Source organism: Pelophylax lessonae (genome assembly GCF_965119305.1).
Source record: "Pelophylax lessonae genome assembly, chromosome: 2".
Classification (NCBI taxonomy): domain Eukaryota; kingdom Metazoa; phylum Chordata; class Amphibia; order Anura; family Ranidae; genus Pelophylax; species Pelophylax lessonae.
In genome coordinates, this window is record NC_138769.1 from 49,409,436 (window position 1) to 49,433,504 (window position 24,069).

Consider the following 24,069-nt stretch of genomic DNA (forward strand, 5'->3'; position numbering starts at 1 on the left):
CAGGCGTTAAGCCTCGTACACACGCAACGATTATCGGCCGACTTTTGTCCAGTGTTGTTGTTTTGGTAGGAATGTGCTCTAGACTGCACATGAATTTTCTCGGCCAACAAAAATCTACTTCAGAAGTGATGTCATGTGCTGGTTTACTTTCCATGTGTTTTTTTCTTCTCTGAGCATGCCCAGACTTGCTCATCAGATTTTTGTCTGCCGAAATCTGTACTGACTGACGGAAAATCGGCCGTTGTGGTGACGGCCAACAAAAATTTTATAGCCTGCACACCAGATTTTATTCGGCCGAAAAGTCGGAGTCGGTTGTTGAAAGCATCATACTAACAAGCCGAAAATCGGCTGATCGGACGTTGGCTGAAAATTCACGGTCAACTATCGACGCGTGTGTACGGGGCATTAAGCTTTAGACATCTGAATGCTCAAATGTGAACAGGGACAACTTAAAAGCATGGGATTTGGCTTCTTGAGTGTTTTGAAACTTTGAGCTACAAAGCGCCCAGGTGGGAATTGGAACACAGAGGCCATTAATGCTACCATGAGGGGCTGGAACTTTGCTCATCATTGAAGCCTTTTAGTTAGCCTTAGTGGAAGTGTATTAGATGGTGCTGCTTCCCCTGGAAGCCTCCCGTATTTTTTACATTCTGGTTGGCAAAAACTAGTGTAGTGCTGCCAACGCCTTCCCAGCAATGTCTCATATTCAAAAGTAGGGTACATGCCATCAAGTTTATGGGTTACTGCGCAGGCGCTGATGGCATAGCAGTAGATTTTGCCAGATCGTATGTAAACAATGTGGGAAGATGCCAACAATAGAAGAAATACTACTGGTAACATACTGGATTAGGTCTGCAGTTCAAGAGTCAGGGACTAGTTAAGCCATTTACGTTCTGTGGCAATGGAACCAATAAGTAAGCACCTGGGGGGGGTTCAGCTAAGGATAGTTTAGGGGGCTATGGAGGTGGGCTTTTTACTTAAAGGTGAACTTGTCCTTTAAGCACGTCCTGTCTTTTAGGTTTCTGAACAGTCCAGACATGTAGCGTGCTGGGATATGTCTCCAGTTCGAGATCAGTGACGCCATGTACGTGATGTGGCAGCCTAAATCTGCCCAACCGGTTATCACCCTTTTAAAAATAGATAGCGGTGCATTAAGCAGAGGTCCCTAAAGAAATATGTTTATGATTACATCTTTCAGAGCAAATCTTTTAATTAAGCATCTGCAATCAGTTTCTGCTCTGACCGGGAGTAATTGCTTGCCGAATCTCCTATAACAAAAACATTTCTTATCACAAATGTTCAGCACTGGCTTCTTAAAACAGAAGGTATTTACATATCCTCAATCTATCACAGAGCTGAAAAACAAGGGATTTATTCCTCATGTAAGACAGAGCATGGAACTATGCAAATCAGTTTTTTATGCCCTGGTGACTCAATGTGCATCCAGCACTGCGGTTTTATGGGACAGATACAGGCCCTACAGAGCCACTTGAGGTGTACATACAGTTGTCTCAGACATGTAATGGCACTTTTCCACTGCAAGTACCGGCTCGGCTCTACTCGGCCCTGCTTGGCCCGGTTTGCTTTTCCACTGCTGGTACCGCATGGTACAGTGTTGGAACGGTTCGGTACGGTATGGTTTGCTTTTCCACTAAAGTAGTACTAAAGTTAAGTGGGTGGGATAACAACAAGTCACTGCATGCAAAGGATTGTGGGATATGGTACCGGGTATGGTACCTCTTGGAACCACAATCGAGGTGGTACTGTTTTTGAGAGCCGAACCGTTCGGTTCCATGCAGTGGAAAAGCGCCGCCGTACCATATTGTACCGAACCGTTCCTACACCGTACTATGCGGTACCAGCAGTGGAAAAGCACAAAAGCGAGTCGAACCGTTCGGTTCCATGCAGTGGAAAAGCGCCATTTGTGGCCAGTGAAAGGGAGAAATATGGGTTCCATTTAGAACTACTTGGGCAGTGATAATCAAAGAAAGAAATCGGTCATCTCATGGAAAAAGGACCGAAAGAACCAAAGGCTCTCCAGTAGAACATTGGAAAGTATGGTTCTGTCTTTAGAACTTATGGTCTTGGTGTGGTGACCTGTAGACCCAGACAAAAGAAAAGAAGAAAATATATTGAATACATCCAAAGCCAAAACGTTTGGTTTCAGTTTGGAAAGAGTAGGAAAGGGCTAAAACTCTCGACGAGTTGTCTGTTTCCCATTGGAGAGATTCCTCTTCATGTTCTGTTCCATAATCTCATCAGGAGGTGAGAGGGAATTGCTCTAAAACTCTTTTGGTCAACTTACGTAGGATAGAGCAGTGTTTCTCAACTCCGGCCCGCAAACCTGGCCTGTTAGTGTGCCCTGAGGACCGGAGTTGAGAAACACTGGGATAGAGGGCCTCAACTGTGACTCCGATCATCAACAGGAGGCGGAACATAACATTTAGGGCTTGTTCACATTTGCTTTAGTGATCCGTGTTCAGAATGCCCTTCAGAGAACATTTGATGGGTGGTGAGGAGGTGATCACCTCCTCACCGCCTGCTTTAACCTCTTGAACCCTGCACTAGCGTACCTCAACCAACCGGGGAGGGTGCTTGCAAATAGGCCCCATTCACTTGATTGGGTCACACTCATCGGGGGCTATGCCCACTGAAAGCAACAGAGGGTAGAATTCCTGCTTTGGCTGCAAATTATTACATCAAAATCAAAGACATTTTATATCGTGGTCAATGATGCACTCAGACTATACATATATATGCAAATATGTATCATTAACGAATGAGAATTTTTATTATTTGTGTGTTTTATCATATTGATTGTATTTGTTTCCTTGAAGTTACACATGCATTTTGGCTCCTGAAGAAGCAGAAAAACGAAACATGTCGAGCAACAAGCATTGTGATTGACATAGTATCTATATGTATGCATGTTTGTGTAGGAAAAACCCTTTTATGAAATGTTCTATTGGAGAGTAATTGTATGCTCTATATCCTTTTAAATTTTGATCCAAATAAAAATGTTTTTATATTAATTTATGTGTTGTGGCACCATTAAAATCCCATTTTCATTTTTCCTTCAAAAAAATTCTACTCTTCTAGAATGAAGGTGCCTTTGATCAATGAAGGTATGTGACTTGTTCAGTGAATAATACTGTATAGACTATCCATACGTCTATATGAATCTTTATTCAAAATATAAATGGACACTTAAAGTGGAACTAAACTTTTCAAATCAACATAACCTATTTTTAATTCTTATGCTGCTATCATTAGTACCTAGATGCTGTAGGAAAGTATATTATAGTTACTGGTTTTAAACTTTTGTTTTGTTCTTTTCAGTTGCTTCCTTGTTTCTGGCCTAGGCCAAAATAGTGTCATACATCCCAGGAGTCTCCATGGGAGAAGGGGCTTCCTCAGCTAATGCCACCCTCCGGTATGCATGTCTGAGCTAAGGGCAGGTGGATTCCAGGAAGTAAATGCTACATGAATCATCCGCGCTTACTCCAGACAGCCGCAGCTAGCAATGCTGGAGGGGTGTTTTTCAAAGTGATTTATCAACAAAATAAAGTATGGGGACATGGATGTATGGGTGGGTTTGCTCTAAATATTAAAAAGGAATTTGATAGTGTTTTCAGTTTGTGGTGCTCGGATATAGTTTAGTTCAACTTTAACATGTTCCGCTGAAATGGGAGATGCAGAAAGTGCTAAAATGTTCACATTTTGATGCCTACAAATAATCTCGAGAACATGGAAATCTCCAACGTTTAGTCTGGGTTCACAGATGTGCGATGGCAGACATTGCATGTGATTCGCAGTGCATTGCTGTGCAGATTACATGCGATGTCTGTGCGATGCAAATTCAGCCATACAAACTGGGTGTTCTCACCCATGCGATCAGATTCCTGTACCATTTCATAGTTCGCATTGCACTCTGCGAAACGATTTGGGGGTGTCATTAACTTTACGTTGACACCCCCGGAAGTTTGGAGAGGTCAGTGTGAAGCAGTGTGTGATTCAGGTGCGGTCGTAGCAACCGGCACTAAATCGCAGGGTTTCCTGCATCACACTAGTGTGAACCGGGACATAGCTTTCAGGAAGTCAAAGAGTACACTTATTAATGAGGAGTTGACAGCAGATCCTTAACGACACATAACACATTTTTACACATTTGGCAGCCTTGGCTTGACCAATTCCCGATCTCACAATCAACCCCTCTTTTTGGAACTATAAGTGCCGGTTCACACATATGCAATGTCAGACATCGCATGTGATTCGGAGCGCACTGCTCTGCAAATCATGTGCGATGTCTGTGCGTTGCGAATTCAGCCATACATATTGCATGGCTGCATTTGCATCGCATTCGGACCAAAGTCGCACAGGACCCTTTTTTTGGTCGGCACAAGAATTGGATCTCATGGGTGTTCACACCTATGCGATGCGAACTGTCCGAATTGACAGTTCGCACTGCGATATACAAACTGTTCTGGGGGTCTCGTTAACTTTGTATTGATACTCCCAGCAGTTCCCATATGGCAGGGTAACTGCCTGCAAATCGAGTGCGATGCGGGAACTCGCAGTGGACTCACAGGGTTCCCGCATCGCATATGTGTGTACCCGCACTAAAAGTAAAGGTAAGGTGTTACTAAACCCACAACAGTAAAATCAGTCTGTACATGCTGTAAAGCATACTTGTTATACTTACTTTGGAACCTAGGGGGTTAATCCTCTTCATTGTGTAAAAAGGCTGTTTGATCCTGTCTTCTCTGATCCTCCCCTTCTTTTACTGTCCCTAATCCATCTTCTGATAGTACAGAACCTTGGAGGCACTCTGCACATGCTCAGTTTGGCAAGTATTGCTAGAGTTTTTTTTTTTTTGGCGGGGGGTTGCATGTGATCAGCACAGGGCCAATTAGCACTGTCCAGACAGAGGGTCAGGAGACATGCAGCCTCATAGAACAGTCAGAGCAGAATGAAAACTCCTCCTACAAATTTTAGACAGTGATCTGCTAAACACTGACAGAAGTCAAAAAGCTTCTATATATTGCTGATGAGAAAAGGTATTTAGCAGTTTATATTTACTAAAATAATTTCAGTTCCATGTTCTGTGTACTGTGGGAGACCAGATATAGTGAATGCAGGGTGCTGGGTTTAGTAACACTTTAGGGAATGCGGTCCGACACCTGGGAGCCCCTGGGGTACCCTTTCCCTTCTTTACTTTATTCTTTTCTTTTTCTCACATACATTGGCCTTTCCTTTTTAGCAAACCCCGCCCTTGGAGGTCTCTTGATCCTACGGGTGAAAGGGAGGACCCTTTTTCTCTTTTTGTATTTTGTAGGTCACACCTACACCATATCCAAATTGAACTGACATTACCCGATCCCCGATTATTGTCTGTTGTCTGAGCCTTTCATTAACTTTGCTTCAATTGTCCAATAGATTTACATTTTGTAGCTAACCGACACCTACTGTACATGAACCGGATTCCACTACAGACTAACCCCCTACCAAGTGTTTCTCTTTTCATTAAAAAACATACTAAACATAGTGTTAAAATTTTATTTTTATTTTTTTTCAGGTTTTTTTTTTTTTTTATGAGACACCATGGCGCTCCCATAACAAGTGGTATACTTCCCATTTTTGTATTTGGAGGCAAGGTGTACTCTTTTTAATTTTTTTTCCATAGGGTTAATGTTTTCCTTGGCTTACAAAAATGTTAATTTATACAGTGTTTTAAATAAAGAGATTTTCACATCTGCAAATGTTCTAAATGAGAGTGGTGCATCTTTTGAATAGAAGAGTTTATTTAGAGCAAGGTTGTATTCATTTTAGAGGTGCAGCGAAAATTGGAAACTGGAAATTGGAAATTTTGGCGCCGAAACTGAAAATTCTGAACACATATGGCCAAAACCAAAAGTACATTTTAAAATAAAATATATATTTATATATATATTTCTATTATTTTCAACTTTTTAATATCATGAATTTAAATGAATGTGAATTTATTGTCGGCCATTATTGCACCTTTAGCGCATGAAAAGCTCTAAAAAAATGTATCCCTTTAAATTCAATGTATGACTTCACACTGGTCCGTTGCGCTTCCGTTGTTGTGTTAAAATTTTAGCTTGCTGCATTTTTGGTCAGTTAAAAAAAAAAACTCACCCAAAACTCACCTCCCCGTTAAAATGCATTGAAAACACAGCAAGAACGCATCCATAAGGCACCCGTGTTACATTTTTCATTAGGTATTTGAGTTACATGACCTATGAAAAACACCATAAGCATTGTAAAATTGTGGTAAAATCGTGGCAAAATCGTGGGCGTTTTTGTGGCCATTATCGGCACCTTTTTCTCTATCCGCAAAATGCTGAAAACACAGTTTTCGGCAGATATATTTCGGCCTATGAAATTTCAGTGCATCTCTAATTCATTTTCATTGTTTGCACACTCAGCAGCACTGATCATGTTCTAGATCAGGGGTGCAAAACTCAATTTCATCAAAAGGCCGCATAGGCAGTATGATTGCCCTCAAAGGGCCAGTTATATCTAGGGTGCACTACATACAGAGTGCAGAGTTCAAGAGTGCATTAGGTACAGAGTGTAGGGTTTAGGGGTGCACTATGCACCATGTGCAACTCAACCCCCACAAAGATTTTTTCCATCTCTCTCTCCTACCTGGCCTTGCTCTAGTACCTATCGGTGTAGGCAGCTCCGCCTAGCATTTTAAAGAGGTCATTTTCTCTCTCTCTCTCTCTCTCTCTCTCAAATCCTGCAGATCTGTCCCTGCCATTAATGTGTGCAGGGATCTGTTTCTTACGGGGGCTGCAGTGTTTGTAAGTGACAGTGGGGAGCGGAGGGCCAGAGATGGAGGTGGTAGAATGGAGTTTTACCATGTTCTGGGTGTGAGGGTCACTTGATAAGGCCTGGAGGGCCAGATTCGGCCCGCGGGCCTTGTGTTTGACATGTGTGTTCTAGATCGTGATACAGACTATTCATGACACCAAAAGATGAGCATTTTTAAAATTCTTTTACTTTCCAATTGCTGGTGAAACATTTGACCTAATAAGATAAATAAAACCTACCTTTCACTGTAACATAGACACTTTGGCTTGTGGACAACTGTGGTTGGACAAGGACATTACACGTATACTCCCCTTCATCTACATCCTTCTGTACATCGGTCAGCTTTAGCGTTCCGTTGTTCTCAAATGCCACTTGGCGGTGGTTGAATGGAATGAGGTTGGAATTCTTGTACCACTTTATGGAGTAATATGGATAGCCAATCACACGGCAGTGGATGTATGTGTCCCGCCCTGCTATTGCTGTAATGTTTTTCATTGGTCGAATGCTTGCTGGACCTGGAAGAACATTGGAAAGCGCTATATGATTCTAGAGGGTAGGAATGAATACCTAATGGAGAGGTGGATGATATGGTGGAGGGATGTACAAAATAGTATTAAAAGTGTTTTTTAACTGGCTGGTGGCCTCCAACTTAAAACGGATAGAAATTGAACTCTAAAGTTACCTTTTTTATATAATTACAATAAACTCTCTGCTAGAAGATTATAACACTTCATAGCATTACCCAGGAAAAAAATCTAACCTCAATTCTGCTAAACAACCCAACTATATTCAGGATTTTGTAATCACCGCGAAATACAAACCACAATAAAAACTCTTAACATGCAGGGTGAAAGATATAAAGATACAACAGCTTGCTTTGTAGATTATGGAACAGCAACCAAAACTTTTTTTTAAAAAATAACAAAGGCCGGAAAAAGGACCAAAGTCCATCAACTTCAACCTAATACTATTCTTTTACGGACACTGTTGATCCAGAAAAAGGCAACCAAAACCCCATTTATGCCTACAATACCATGATGAAAAGCTGGAGAACCAGTCCTAGGGAAGCTGCTCCAAGACTTGAGAGGATGGCAGCTTGTTCAGGAATTATCTGACTACCGTTACCTAGTGCTATTCTATTACTGAAACTGTTGATCCAGAGGATGATAAACCAAAATCCTACCGGCAGTTGCAATTTTAATTGAAAAGACAAGAACTCACTGCTCAAGGTGGTGTGATTGCCTGATGACTCACACCGATGCATGCACCGGCTCGCCTCCATGAAAACTTGATAAAGGAAAAGGAATTGGCAGCACTCCAGGTTGAGATAAAATCCAGATTTATTGACTGGACATCCAAATATGACAATTGTTACAAGGTAGACGCGTTTCACACACTGACTAATGATTAAGCACACAGTCAGTGTGTGAAACGCGTCTACCTTGTCACGATTGTCATATTTGGATGTCCAGTCAATAAATCTGGATTTTATCTCAACCTGGAGTGCTGCCAATTCCTTTTCCTTTATCAAGTTGCAATTTCATCCTCAGGAAAATGTCGACTTGTGACTCCACCTATGATTACCATGATTTATAGCTGGAGAACGAGTCCCAGGAAAGCATCTCCAAGACTTGAGAGATTGGCATCTTGTCCAAGAAGGATCTGACTGCCGTTACCTGATGCTAATCTATTCTATTACTGATACTGTTGATCCAGAAGAAGGCAAACCAAAGACCCCACTGGCAGCTGCCATTTCATCCTCAGGAAAATGTCCACTTATGCCATCCACCTATAAATACCATGATGCATAGCTGGAGAACCAGTCCTAGGAAAGCTGCTCCAAGACTTGAGAGGATGGCAGCTTATTCAGGAATGACCCGACCACCACTGAGCAAAACTCTTGGCCGTCTGCTGCATAAACACCAACGATCGCCTTGGTCCAGCATTCATGCTTATGCCATGGAAAGGGAAGAAATATGGAGTAGACAATGGAAAAATATTTTAATCTGAAAACTGTATGGGATAAATAAATAAAATTAAATTGCACAAATTCCCATTTTATTTCACTTCATTAATATATAGTTTTTTTTACCCAAAATGGAGACAAAGCTGTCCAAAAATGAAATCGAGGTAGAAACGTACCATAACACTATAAAGAATTATGGTATTTTCACAAAAGTTCTCTACTAAACTAGGTCTTTATTCTGGTGGCTCTCTTTTTTTGCCACTGCTGTCAGGAACATGCTATTACAACCCCTTTTATGAGTGAATGAAATAAAGTGTTAGCAACGAAGGAACCCCACACAGGGTTTCAGAACCCTTTGCATGACATTATGATGTATGTATGTATGTATAATACTATGTTTTTGAATTTTTTATTTTTTAAAGAGCTCATTTGACAAGCACCTCTTACGTTTATTCGAGCCTGGTACAGGACGACTCCCGCGGAATTATTGGCAGTGCAGCGGTAGACTCCCCCGTCCCGCACCTGGGTGTTGGTGATGTTTAGATAGCTGACGACATTGCCGTCGGAGGTGATAATCTGACTGATGCGATGGTTGCCATTCTTGATGATGGGCTCGTCGTCCAGGGTCCAGGTGATGGTGGGTAGAGGCGTGCCTTTCACATTACACATGAGGGACACGGGCTCTCCGGGGCTCACCACCTTCTCACTAAACGCAGAGTTAATTTTTGGTGTTCCATCTAAGGAGGGCGAGAAAGCTTACATTTCAAGCACTGGAAAATATTACATAATTAGATGCGAAGAGGAAAATACTAGACAAAATTAAAACCTTCTGTATCATACATGCATAACAATCCTTATATAATTAGAATTATGAAATTATGACAAAACAGGACCTTAAATACAGCACAGACAGTTAAATTATTAATGCCAGAAAGTAACACTGCATGGTATTAAAGTGGTAAAATATTACATGGATGGCATGCATCACAAGCAGTTGCCATTTTTGTTTATTTATAATACTCTGTTGCATCTCACATGTTGCAGACCTTTTCTATCGTTCTTTGCTGTCTACATGCACTTGCTCAAGCACCAAGATTAGAACCCCTGTCAGTTTTTATTGCTGTATGTGCCCCGGTTTACTCTATTTGTCTTGTTTGCAGTTATCATCAAAAGCGAAAGAAAATACCAACATTTGGGTTGACATCAGCACAGCAACAGAGGGGAAATCTTCCAATGGGGACAATAGTTCTGGTAACCCTGGTGAGCCATTGGGATTCCCTCACCTTGGAAAGATTTCCTTTTACTTCCTGTTTGGGTATGGGACAGGAAGTAAGGGAAAATCTCCCCAATGGGATAGCAAAAAAAAAAAAAAAAATCTAACCAGAGTCAAATCTGTTTTTAGCTACACTTTAATCACCAGCCATAGAAGCATAGGCGTGCGCACAGGGTGTGTCGGTTGTGCCGGGTAACACACTATACACCCCATACAGCACAGGTTCCACCTGCTTCCCAGGCCCCCCTCCGGCGCTACAAGCTACCCTCCTCTCCTCTCCCACTGGCTGCTCCTATGGGGGCACACTGGGGGAGATTTCAGAATGGAGAATGGGATAATGGGCCAGTAAATATGTAATTGACTAGTCCCTTTGTTTTCGAAAAGGACACACTGAGTGATCGGTACCAATCACTGACTCTGTTCATTCATAAGTGAAGCATAGTAAACTGTATCTGTCCGCTCAGCACAGAGCACTTCCCATTCACTCATTGTCCAGTGCAGCTGAGGCTGCAGAAAAAGGGACTGGGGAATCTCTGTCCTCAGTCCCTTTCTCTGTCTCAAAGTGAGACATCATGGTTCTGTTTAGACCCCTGATATTTTACCAAAGTCCCCCAATGGGGCTCTTAAAAAAATTGAAAAAAATAATATTGTAAAAAAAAAAAACAACCTCTGCTTTACTGACACCATCCATGATTTAATACATTTTAAAATGTTTATTTACATTTATGTATAAGAGTGTGTGTGTGTATATAGAAATATATATCTATATATACACGCGCATGTATGAGTGTGTGTGTTTGAGCTTCGGGGTGCGCACACCTATGCATAGGAGAATTATATTCACATGGTCTTTCCATTGTGAGAAGGTTACTTGTAGGAGGGAAGGAAAGGAAGAAAGAATTGCTTAGTGATAGAACCAGAAATATTCTATCCAATGGAAATTCATTTGTAAGCATGCAGATATTTAAACAAGCAGCACTAAGAGTATATTGGTGCATCTTATGTCAAGATCATGCATGCAGATAAACAGCACTCTTTCAGGGTTGCTGTCAGGTCAAGTTGACATTTACATTGTAGAAAATACGCATTTTTATAACACGACCAAAGCCTGACCTTCAATCAAGTGCACTTATCAACCTTGTAAAACAAAAAGCTTTGCAGGTTGCCCTTGGTGCTAGGACAATTAATAATAAAGCTTTTTTTATTATTTATTAATGGGTTTTTACAATATGCATAGCTCGCTTAAAGGGGAATTCCAAGTTATGCCCCTCATAGGCAACACAAAAATGTCCCGGAGCTGCCACATTGTAACATTAAAGCGTAACTAAATCTAGAACTGAAAAATTACGAGTAGGCAGCTCTTTAATGCAGAAGACATACTATGTCTCTTCTGTAATTGGATACTTACTGGTCTGTTTGCAGTCATCTATTATATGTAAACTGAGCTGTACTGGAATGACTGACTCTTTTGCGCATACGCATGATCACGTCACGAAAGTCACGAGGGGAGAGAACGATGCTGGTGAGGGATGTAACCTCTGAATAGCTGAAAGGTGGGGGGCAAGTGTATTGGGGAGTTTAGTTTCACTTTGAAGTTATCAAATCCGAAGTTATTTCTGCTTATAATTTGCCTTCCTTGGTCCCTACTGTACTGACATTGGCAGTTTAGGTGGGAGCAGTTGAGAGGGGAGGAGGGATGTGGCTAAACTGTAAAACTTGTGCATTGTGATCCGTCTCCTCTCCCCCCCCCCTTTTTATTTATTTTTTCCATGGACCACTCACCATGTAGGTGGCTTTGTGCTATTCTAGTGTAAAGGAAGGTCTCCCCATGGCCACATATCTGTACATTTCCAAAGATCAATAGTAAGTGGCAACCATCTCCTCACGATTAAGATCCGAGGGGCAAAGTGAAACGCGTAGCTTGGGACGAGCTCTCTCCTGGATAAGCACTCTCAGCAGTGGACATAAAGGACTTGCACCCCTTTCAGAGATCCTAAGCGGCACATCCAACAGGTCCATCATGGTGCTATTCTGCATACATAATATACTTTTGTTCACGTGACACATTCCCTTTGGAACGAACCCTTTGGGTCTTTCAGCTGCGTCAACCAAGGTTCCTACCCTTCTTCATCAAATTTTATTCTCTTGAATGTACTTTACTGTTGTTGTGTTACTGAACCCTTTGTATCTTGTGTGATGAACAAAACATGCTGTTGTATTTTGCAAAACTTTAGAGGGTCAGCTCACCTGCCTATGCAGGTAAGGGGTGCTTGTAGATAAAAACAAACTGTGCATCCCTCCCTAAATTTGAATAATGATCTTGCTATAGGTGTAGGCCCTTTACATACCTCCCAAAGCCAAATCTACAGAGGATGTTGCTGAGGCCTAGTCCTTAGTTTCCACCTTTACTATCACAGGTGTGAGCTCCCTCTTTAGTTCAGACCCCCTCACACGTTCTCTCTGATGCAGTAGCTCTGAGCTCAGCGTTTGGGAGCTCACTCCTGTAATGGTTGAGGTGAGCAGTAATGACTAGGCCTCACTTAGCAACATCCTAGCAACATCCTGGGAGTATTCCAGTCAGGCTTTGGGAAGTATGTAAATGGCCTACACCTATAGCAAGGCCATTCTTTACAGAGCTGACCAGTTTGTTTTTATCTGCAAACACCCCTTTTCTGCATAGACAGTTTTTGGTAAAGGTGAAGTAAACCTTTAATGAAAATATTGAAAATAAAAATGTGGCTCAACAGCAAATGGAGCCTTAGCCCTCATTTGCATGGGTGTACTTAAGCGTACATCCATGAGAAGGGCTGTGTTTGCCTGCATGGGATTCACAGGTGTTCCTTGCATCCGCGTGCAGGCAGTCCTATTCATGTCTATTCTGACACAGTGGCTGCTGGACACAACCACTGGTCCCAATTTGACAGTCGTTCAGACACGGGTGAGAACACACACAGTCTGTAAAATCGGAAAAGTGAAAATGACCTTTAAAAAAGGGACTAAGACATAAACCCGGTCTTACATGCATCCTCCCACCTGTATTGGCCACTCTGGTGTTACTTTAAGGGGCATTTTGCGTTGGCGGATATTTGTTTCCTCTGTCAGGGCCTGAGCGTGTCACAAATGATTCCTGCTGACAGCCTGTGATAACCCACACACTCTTTCCTCACATCATTACAGATGATCAATATGCTTTTCAGGATTGCAGAGCCACAGGAGACGGTTGTCAGGGCAACGCGGCCTGGTCAGGTAAACTGCTCTGTCTGTAGAAGCAGGCCATGCTGGGAACGGCTGCAGACTCTAATTAGAAGGTGGCCTTATTATTCATTGCTTCCTCTTCTTTGTCAATGGGGCTTAAAATAATGACCTCACAATATGTTTTTCTTTTCTCTTACCTTCACACAATCAAACCTACCACCACCACTTCTGCCTGCTCTATGTGATCCACATCATCAACACCATCCCCTGCTCTCATCACAACTTCAGCACCACCACCACCATCCCAACACGCCTTCATCTCACCATCTGATTCCCATCATCAACCTCATCCCCCTGCTCTCACCACAACTTCAGCATCACCACCATCCCAACACGCCTTCATCTCACCATCTGATTCACATCATCAACCTCACCCCCCCCCCCCCCTTCCCGCTCTCACCACAACAGCAACCTTACTACCCCGGAGCTTCCACTCACCATATGATCCACTTCATCAACCCCATACCCTGGCTTTCACTACTACAACAGCACCCCTACCACCACCACTCCTGCCCACCCTCATCTCACCATCTGATCTATACTATGCAGTTCCCAGGATTGACAGAGAATTTTGCCATTGTATGGTTGTATTCATGTTTATATGACTTCTTTACTCTTTCAACAAACTTGACTGTAAACCAATTGCTCTCTCTAATACAACAGCACCCCTACCACCACCGTTTCTGCCTGCCCTCCTCTCACCATCTGATTCACATAATCAAGCCCACCCCCCCCCCCCCTGCTCTCATCACTGTAACAGCCAGCACCCCTACTAGCACCCCTCCTGCAGGCTCTGCTCCCACCAAATGACCCACATCATCAACCACATCCAATTGCTCTCACCATCACAACAGCACCCCTACTACCACTGTTCCTGCAAGCTCTTCTCTAATCATCTGATCTACATCATCAACTCCATCCAATTGCTGTCACCACCACACCATTACCCCTGCTACCACTAATCCTGCCCGCCCTTCTCTCACCATCTGATCCAAATCATTAACCCCATTCCTCTGCTCTCACCACCACACCAGTACCCCTACCATCACTACTCCTGCAGGGCTTCCTCTCATCTTCTTATCCACCTTATCAACCCCATCCCCCCTGCTCTCAACACCACACAAGCACCCCTACAAACCCTCCTCTCACTATCTGATCTACATCATCAACCCATCTAATTGCTCACACCACCACACCATCACCCCTGCCACCACCACTCCTGCCCACCCTCCTCTCACCATCGGATCCAAATCATTAACTCTATTTTCTGCTCTCCCCACCACAACAGCACCCCTACCACCACTGCTCCTGCAGGCTATCCTCTCAGCATCGGATCTATCTCTTCAACACAATCCAATTACTCTCACCACCATCCCTACTACCACCACTCCTGCCTGCCCTGCTCCCACCATTTGTTCCAACTTGTGAATCCTATCCCATCCCCCTGCTCTCAACACCATACCAGCATCAATACCACTACCTCTCCCGCAGGCTCTTCTTCTTCTCTTACCATCTGATGCACCTTATCATCCCCATTCCTCCACTCTCAACACACCATACCAGCACCCCTACCACCACTTCTCCTGCAGGCTATCCTCTCAGCATCTGATCTACCTCTTCAACACCATCCAATTACTCTCACCACTACCCCACCGCCCCTACTACCACCACTCCTGCCCGCCCTGCTCCCACTATTTGATAAAGCTTGTCAATCCCATCCCTCTGTTCTCAACACCATACCAGCATCAATACCACCACCTCTCCTGCAGGCTCCTCTTCTCCTCTTACCATCTGATGCACCTTATCCCCATACCTCTGCTCTCAACACTATACCAACACCCCTACCACCACTTTTCCTGCACGCTATCCTCTCAGCATCTGATCTACCTCTTTAATACCATCCACTTACTCTTACCACCACTTCTTCCTACCCTGCTCTCACGGTTTGATCTAGCTAGTTAACCCCATCCCCCTGCTCTCAACACCATATCAGCACCTCTACTACCATCACTCCTGCATGCCCCTCCTCCCTGACAATAGCACCTGTGCATGCTTCTCACTGTTCTAACTCTATAGCTGAACTAGCCACCGCTTTACTCAGAAAACTGCATCTGTGTGCTCACCCATGACTGTGTCACCACCACACTATGGCCCCTCCTCTTACCAATGTGCCTTAACTACCACTACCTTGCCCATAGGGCTCTCACCTCGTCCTTGCACAAAGATCCATCCCTAACACTGCACCTGCAACCCCCACTACCAAAACTGTGCACCCCCCTTTACAACTACACCTCTTACCCCTCTCTCATGTTTTTCCCTACACTAATCCAATGCCCCAATCTTCTTTCACTCTAGTCCTGTTCGACTCCTGCAAACCCTACCTCATGATATCTCCACCCCAACCTTGCCCATATATATGTACTTGTATGACGTGTAAAACTGAGACCCTACTTCAATTTTCCCAAAGATGCCTAATGTCGTGCAGACTGAGGAAGACATGAATCCTTTAATTCCCTACTCTTTCCATCTGAATTTAACCAGAAGTTAAAACTTTCTGAGGGATCTTGGAAGCTCTCGTAGTGGATCGGGGCCCATTGACATCTTCGCATTGTGGTAATGTGGTAAAAAAACACATTTTACCATACGTTACTGCCACGCACAATAACATGGGCATCACAGTTCCAATAATTTGGAATGACACCCATATGCACTACTACAGCAGCGGGCAATGTAATTGTACCACAATGCACACGTTATACGTTGGGTGTGCTACATCAACAAATAACAGTCCTATCCTGGTGCATTAAGGTGTGCTACTAGCCAAGTTGAAATAAATTGGCTGTCATGTCTGATCACATGATAAAGAGTTGCTTTAACACACATAAATTAATACAATGCATTGTATGGATTAACTATTGGAGTGGTGGGGGTTAGTCACACAGATACACAGTGCTTATGGTCCCTCCTTTAAAGTGAACCTGTTATTCTGCATAAAAAGTACAAAGGATGGGTTAACTTTGATTGTAGAAGGAAATCAGATTATCACAGTAGCTTAGATTTCCTCCTCTAAACTGTGTTGTGTCCTTTTCAGTTGCTGATGAAATCCTAAACAGCACAGAGCTGAATTCTAATTGCAGGGTGAAACACGGCATCAGCTGGTCTGTTATCTTGTAATTACTGTGTCCTCTGCAATGGGGAATTCCTGAACAAACACAGCGCAGAGAGCATGGAGAATGATGAAAAGTCCCAGAAATAAACAGCACTGATTATTTTTATGTCTTCCTAGCACAGATGATACACCTATCCTGTCTTCAAAAAACACTTCTGGACCTATTTAGGAACGTGAAGAGCAATCTGACATTCATTTTCGTCTTCTGAAATGTTGTTTTTGGCGTGGGTGTTGCAGCACTGGAATTTTCCGCATACAACTTTTTAGCACAACTACCTTTTGTTGCCTGTGTTATATTCATACAACATCTGAAAAATCAATTACACCCCAAAAATAATAGCTATATTCTCAACCAATGATGGGGCACTATTCCTTCCACTTACACCAATGATGGTGCACAATTTCTCCCACTGATACCAATGATAGGGCACTATTCTTTTCACAGATACCAAGTGTAGCACCCTCCTAGGTAGGTGCTAGAGAGTGAGCGTAGCTTTTGGCTCTGTCTGCCTATTAGAGGAGCAGCAGGTAAATTCTTTATTCTCTCTGCTTAACAGGGAGCAGGATCTGTGAGTTAGATCTGCTCAATGTGCTCAGTGTGCGATTCATGTGGTCTGAGGGAGTGCCCCCTGGTCCAATGGGGAGGCACATTGCACAGTGGAGGAAACCTGACCAATGGGCACACAGGCTTTGATACAGCCCCAGTGATTGGAACAGACTGCTGTCTCTGTGCATTGTGGGGTGTAGTATATAAACCCAGGGGCACATGTGCCTGGGGGTCTTTGGCTGGTGACCAGAGTCCCAGATGGAGGTTGGCAGATTTGGCGGATGGTTTGCCTCCTATTCTGCAGCTGTTGGTGTATGGTCACAGCTAGTCGGCCTGGTGAGCCAGAAGTGTGGAGCTGAACCCAGAGGTCCAGGAGAGCTGACTGAAGGAGTTGAGGCCTTGGAGAATCTGGAAAGCAGTATCGCGAGTACAAAGGATGGTGCCTAAGGGGCTGACCAGGAAGGTGCCACTCCGGAGTAGAGTAGTCAGTGGACGGGTGTCAGCTGGTGGATAGAAAGGGGGTACTAGGTGTGTGCCCTGAAGATAAGTACTAAAAGGAACATTCCCTCAGATTCATCTAGTGGCAGGATGAAGCTGCGGCCTTGCTGCATTCTCAGATAGAAGTCCTCAGCATTGTGAATAGTTCAAGTGTTGGAGTATCCCACTCATCCCTTCTCCCATCCCAATATTAACATAAACAAATAAACTGTAATTTAGTTAATTCAGGGCAAAATAAGGTCCTCCTGCTAGCGTATCCCTCCTTTCCTCCCACTGTTAAAGACTTCCACTGTTTTGCTCTGCGGCATCAAAGCTCTGCCTGTAATCCCTGTATAAACTCCATATCAGTCTATATCAGAGCTGGCACACCATTAATGACCTTCTCTCCTGCCAGAGATGACAGTGTTTGGACCTGGAGATTGGACATACTGACTCAAGCACTGCATCCTGGGAGGAAGAGGTGAACGTTGCATGCTCCCCCACACTGAGAATACCCTATATGGGCAAATTGACTGATTCTCTTTAAAGAAAAATGAAAAGTAGAAGGTATCTATATCAACATATATACTAGTGTAGCAGGTTTTCCAGGCCTGTGGCCTGATGTGGGTCTGCCATTGTTACCGGTTACCTCTCCAGCCCATGTGAGCTGCGGCCCTGGGTGTGAGAACGGAGACATGGATGACTCCGGCATCTTGGTTTTGTGGTTTTTATTGTAGAAAAGGGGATGGGAGAAGGGAATGAGTGGGATACTCCTTTAGGCTTAACTAATTACACTTGGGACTTAATCCTAGAAAAATGCCCATTGGCGCTTCCTTGACGCCAGCTGACGCCAGCCAACACTCACTAACACTGAGAACACACTGTAGCTTGATAGAAGTGCTGGATCCTCGACAATAAGTCCAGAAGACCCAAGACTGTGAATTGTAGAATTACTGACACTGCTGTACTGCAAAGTCACTGAATACTCCCCTCCCCTCCCGCCTTGCTCTGGCTTGAGGTAGTACGCTGTAGATTTCTGTAAAGCTGCAACTCTCAACTCTCACACTCTGTCCAATTCAGGGCCATATGCAGGTGCCCCCTTTAACCTTGAACTCTTCGGGGTTCACTGACTATGTACCCCCCTATGTAACTTCAGGGTCCTCAACCTAGGTACCCTCTTTCAGCTAGCTGACTCTGGATACCAGAACCTCTTCCGGAGTGGTCCCCTCTGACTCTGGCAGACCCCCAGGGGCAATCCTCAGTACTCACGACCTGTGTAGGCTTTCCTGGGACTGAACCCCTCTCTCTCTCTCCGCAGGCTCTGGGCACACCGGATCTTCTCAGCTCAGCTCAACACTTTCTGGATTCTCAGGCGACACCCGAGACATCCTCTTCCTCAGACAGGAGGAGAGACAGCCATACTCTCCCTCCTGGGACTCTGCCCCCGCCAAAGACACCCTGTCACGCGTTTCACCCAAACTTATACCCACGCCCAGAATCATTTGCAGCATAATCTGCCTTCTGGGGTAGTTACAAGCTTGGATGTGTCCCCTGATTGGGCTTCCTCCACTGCCCTATGAGAAGCCTCTCACAGGAGCCAGTGGGGATACTTCTCCCCTCTGCAGGCACAACTGGAAGCCCTGACACCCTAACTAAATAAATCACAGCCCTGCTGTTAGGCAGACAAGGGCTGCTATACATTTACCTAGCACCTACCTGTAGTGTGATACACTAGTATGGGAACTACAGAAAACCATATCAACCTCACTAGTTTGAGGTCCCATTGATACCACATCTGTTGCTTAAAGCAGGTCCATAGCGTTGACAAGCTGAAATACGTTGTTTCCAATAGGCCCAATTTCCACCAGGATGCTGTGTTGATGGGTGCTGGATAAAAATTGTACATCCTACATTTAAATGCAGAGCAACACACTACAAAACACTATAATGCACTACAATAGACGTTAAGGTAAACAAAATTAAGTATTTTGGCTCCTGCTGTGGACAAAAAAAAAATGTACATCAAAGCAATGCAAAGCCTTAAAAAACAGATATCAATGTACAACTCAAGTGTAATATATTCAACCATAGGTGTGCACAGTCTATTGCATTAGGGTGTTCACCCCAAAGCTCAAACACACATGCCTTTCTCTGCAGCCTCAGCTGCACTGGACGGTGAATGAATCGGAAGTGCTCTGTGCTGAGTGGCTTCCTGTTTATTCACAAACTGAAGCATAGTAAACATATTATACTTTGCTTCAGCTATGAATGGAAACAGTGAGTGTGTTCACTGTCTTCATTTAGAAAAGGAAGAGGCCAAGTAAATTACATATTTACTAGCCCCTTCCCCCAATCTCGATCCTGAAACATTCCCTGCAGCAGCCGAGGGGAAAGGCGGGAAGCCAGCAGAACTGCAGGCCCGACAAGAGGGGGAAGTCCGGGCAGTAGGGAGAACCAGCACCGTACACAGTGATTAGGGTGTGCCCTGGCCCACCCATAAACGCAACACCCTTATGTTAATCTAACACTTTAGTCCATTATTGTTATTATTATTATACAGGATTTATATAGCGCCAACAGTTTGCACAGCGCCTAACAAAATGAAGGCATACACTACAGTTACAATACAATTTGGTACAAAAGGAATCAGAGGCCCTGCTCATTAGAGCTTACAATCTAAAAGGAAGGGTCAATTGATACAAAAGGTAATAGATGTGGGGGGTGAGCTAATGGAGAAAGTGAAACAGTGTATTACTTAGAAGCCAGGTAGTCTTTTTTAAAGGGAAGGGTTTTCAGGGAACGTCTAAAGATGGATAGATTAGGGAACAGTTGGACAAATTGGGGTAGAGAGTTCCAAAGGATGGGAGAAGCTCTGGAGAAATCCCAGAGGCTAGCATGGGAGGAGGTGACAAGAGAGCTAGATAGCAGGAGGTCTTGGGAGGACCAAAGAGAGCGGCTTGGCTGCTATTTTAAGATCAGGTTAGTGATGTAGTGGCAGAGTTGTGGATGGCATTGTAAACTATTGTTAGTACTTTGAATTTTATTCATTGGGTGAGTGGAAGCCAGTGAAGGGATTGGCAGAGAGGGGTGGAGGACACAATAGTTTGTAAGGTGGATGTGTCTTGTAGCAGCATTCATTATGGACAGAAGAGGGGATAGTCTATGTAAAGATAATCCAATGAGGAGGGAGTTGAAGTAGTCGAGGCGAGAGATAACCAGGGAGTGAATTAGAAGCTTGATGGTGTCGTTGGTTAAAAATGGGCATATTCTAGAGATGTTGCGGAGGTTAAGGTGGCATGATTTGGACAGGAATTGGATGTGGGCCTGAAAGGACAGTGCAGAGTCCAGGGTTACCCCTAGCACCCTGGCATGTGTGGAAGGGCTGATAGTTGTTCCATTGATCTTGACAGGGGAAGGGGCACGTGGGGGATGAAATATTATGAGCTGTGACATCCAGGCTGATATGACTGTTAGTAAATCAGTGATGTGGTAGGAGAATGATGGGGTGAGCTGAGGGGTAGAGATAGATTTTGGTGTCATCAGCATAGAAATGGCAGTGGAAGCCAAGGGAGGCTTTTAATTGACCCAGGGAGGAGGTGTAGATCAGGAATAGTAGAGGTCCAAGGACAGAACCTTGGGGTACCCCAACAGTAAGAGGAGTTGCAGAGGAGTAAGTGGAATTGTAAGTGACACTGAAGGTGAGATAGGGAAGATTCGAACCAACGGAGAGCGCAGTCGCGGAGACCAAGCAAATTGAGCAAATTGAGTTTTTTGAGGTGGAGGGGGTGGTCAACTGTATCAAAGGCAGCACAGATGTCCAATAGTAAGAGTATGGAGTAGTGACCTTTGGTTTTAGCTGTTAGTAAGTCATTTGTGAGTTTTAGGAGATACGTTTCTGTGGAGTGCTGCCGGCGAAATCCAGACTGAAGGGGATCAAGAAGGTTATTCTCAATGTTTGCTCAGTCGGTTGTAGACTAGACGTTCAAGGAGTTTGGAGGCAAAAGTAGTAAGGAGATGGGTCTTAGGTTGTTAAGGTTGGAGGGGTCAAGTGAGGCTTTCTTTGGGATGAGAGTGATAAGTGCATGTTTTAGAGGGTTGGGGAAGATGCCAGTGGAGAGGGAGAGGTTGAAGATTTGAGTTAAGGAGTGTAGGATAGAGCTAGATGGAGACCATAGTATTTGAGAATGAACAGGGTCCAGGTAGCAGGAATTAAAGTGGGCGTTAGAAAAACGTTTAGTGACTTCCTCTGCAGTATTTGGGTTAAACAGGGGAAATACTGATTGTGCAGGAGGACAAGAAGTGTAAGGTGAGGGAGACATCTGTAGAGTAGAGATCTTGTCACGAATTGTATCAATCTTATTTATGAAGTGATTAGCAATCTCTTTGGCAGTGAGTAAGTTAGTGGGTGGAGGTAATGGAGGACGAAGTAGAGCGTGAAGTTAAAAAAAGAGTTGATGGGGACTGCGCAAGAGGGTGTTAATGAGAGTAATAAAAAAGGTCTGTTTGGCACTGTGGAGGCAGGAATTGTATTTTTGGAGGGCAGATTTATGTTGGCTGAAATGTTGCTGTGACTTAGTCTTACGCTAAAGACACTCAAGAGTGGGGCTATGTTTCTTGAGGCTTCTGGTATTGTCTGTCTGCCAGGGTTGTAGCAGGCGGGGCCTAATTCTGTGTGTAGCAAGGGGGGGCCAAGGTATCCAGGGTGGATGACAGTGAACTGTTGTAGACAGAAGTGGCCAGCTTGGGGCAGGACAGCGATGAGATTGTGTTGTAGAGACAATCTGTAGCGGAAAAAAGAAGTGAAGGGTTAAGATGGCAAAGATTTCTAAGGGTAATTGTTTGGTAGCTGGAAGGTAAGGAGGAGGACAAGGAGAGAGTGAAACTAATGAGGTGGTGATCAGAGAGAAGGAATGGAATGTTGGATAGGTTGTAAGGAGTGCATAGGTAGGAGAACATGAGGCCAAGGCAGTTTCCATTAGAGTGAGTAGAAGTGTGTGTCCCTTGTTTTAGGTCAAAAGAGGAGGTTAGGCTCAGAAGTTTAAAAGTAGCAGGAGTGTTAAAATGAACAGAGATGTTGAAGTCACAAAGAATAATTGTGGGAATTTCAGTAGAGAGAAAGTAGGGTAGCCAGGCAGAGAAGTCCTCAAGGAAGCCTGATACCAGTCCAGGAGGCTGAGAGATCACAGCAATTCTCAACAAAACTGGAGAAAATAGATGAATACAGGGAGTTTCAAATAAGGAGATGGACAGAAAGGGGGGTGGATGAAGACCTGAAAAGTGCTTTGAGGGGAAAGGAGAATTCCAACCCCACCTCCTTTCTGTCCACTAGGCCTAGGAGAGTGAGTTCACAGGGGGCCACCATGGGAGAGGGCAGCAGGAGAAGGAGAGTCAGAGTCTTGAAGCCAGGTCTCAGTGATTCCAAGCAGGTTGAAGGAGTTTGTGATAAATAGGTCATGGACAGAGGTGAGTTTGTTACAAACAGAGCGGGAATTTCAGAGGGCACAGGAGAAGGGGAGGCTGGCTCTAGGCAGAAGAGGAATAGAAACCAGATTGTGTGGATTTCTGCTGTCATAGGATAGGGGGTGCCGGGTATGTTGGCCAAAGGCAAATGATGGGAGTTCAGGATTTAGGAAAATATCTCCAGAAGTTAGTAGATGCAGAAGGGTGAGAGAGGTGATCTGGGAGTGTGACTTATGTGCGGGGACATGTCTCAGTGTCCTGGAGGTTTTATTGGTGTGTGGGTTCAGAATCAGCAGGAGTTGATGAGTGCAGTAAAAAGGTGAGGATGATATATACAAGCTGTGAGGCGGAGAAGAGGGGTGAAGGAGAGAGAGTTTTATGACAAAGGATGCAAATATGAGAAGGGGAATTAGGGATTGCATAAAACAGGGTGGTAAGATTGAGAAGTAGACTGAATGAGAGATGGGAAAGTTGTGTAGAGAATCAGGTCACCTGTAGTCTGTTTAGTGTTTTGCATCTGTTTTGCATTTTGTCTGCTTTGAATGTTCGCTTTGTGCATTCACTGAAGTGCTGAGCCGAAGTGTAATACTCAGGGCTTTTTTTCAGCTGGAACTTGATGGAACTCAGTTCCCCCACCTCTGGCTCAGGCCCTCTGCTCCCTGCTCACCACTATCACTTGTAAACACAAAAGTCCAGCTTTTGTGTTTACAAGTGACAGCTTGTCTCCCAATGGCTCCCACAGATCTGATCCCTTGAGCGTCTCTCACTGAGTGCAGGATGGGGACAAAGGAGATGCAGATGCCTGGGGTGCAGTACAGATGCTGACACCCCCACTGAATAATTTCACTGCAAGTGAGAGAGGCAAGCAAAAGTAAGACATGTGAAAGATGGTGGAGCTTTAAGGGGGGGGGGGGGGGGCTGTGGAGGGGAGTTTCATGCAAAGGTCAGAGCTGAAGAGGAGTGGAAGTGAAATGTGGATGGGGGGTGCAGAGGTAAGCAGCTATGGAAGAAGGCTGAACTCTGCACTGTGTATGCAGCGCACCCCTGAACTCTGTACATAAGACACCCAAAACTCTGCACTC

The 24,069-nt window shown here is 44.2% G+C and overlaps 1 protein-coding gene across 1 annotated transcript in view; it reads right to left on the reverse strand.

The window, feature by feature from the left end:
* The window catches only part of DSCAM (DS cell adhesion molecule), a 779,527-nt gene that overhangs the window by 392,922 nt on the left and 362,536 nt on the right, over positions 1 to 24,069 (reverse strand). Inside the window, exons 7-8 of the mRNA XM_082245233.1 lie at positions 9,247 to 9,543; positions 7,080 to 7,355 (exon numbers count right to left, since the gene is read on the reverse strand). Coding sequence (XP_082101359.1) covers positions 7,080 to 7,355; positions 9,247 to 9,543 — 573 coding nt within the window. The remainder of the gene's footprint in view (positions 1 to 7,079; positions 7,356 to 9,246; positions 9,544 to 24,069) is intronic.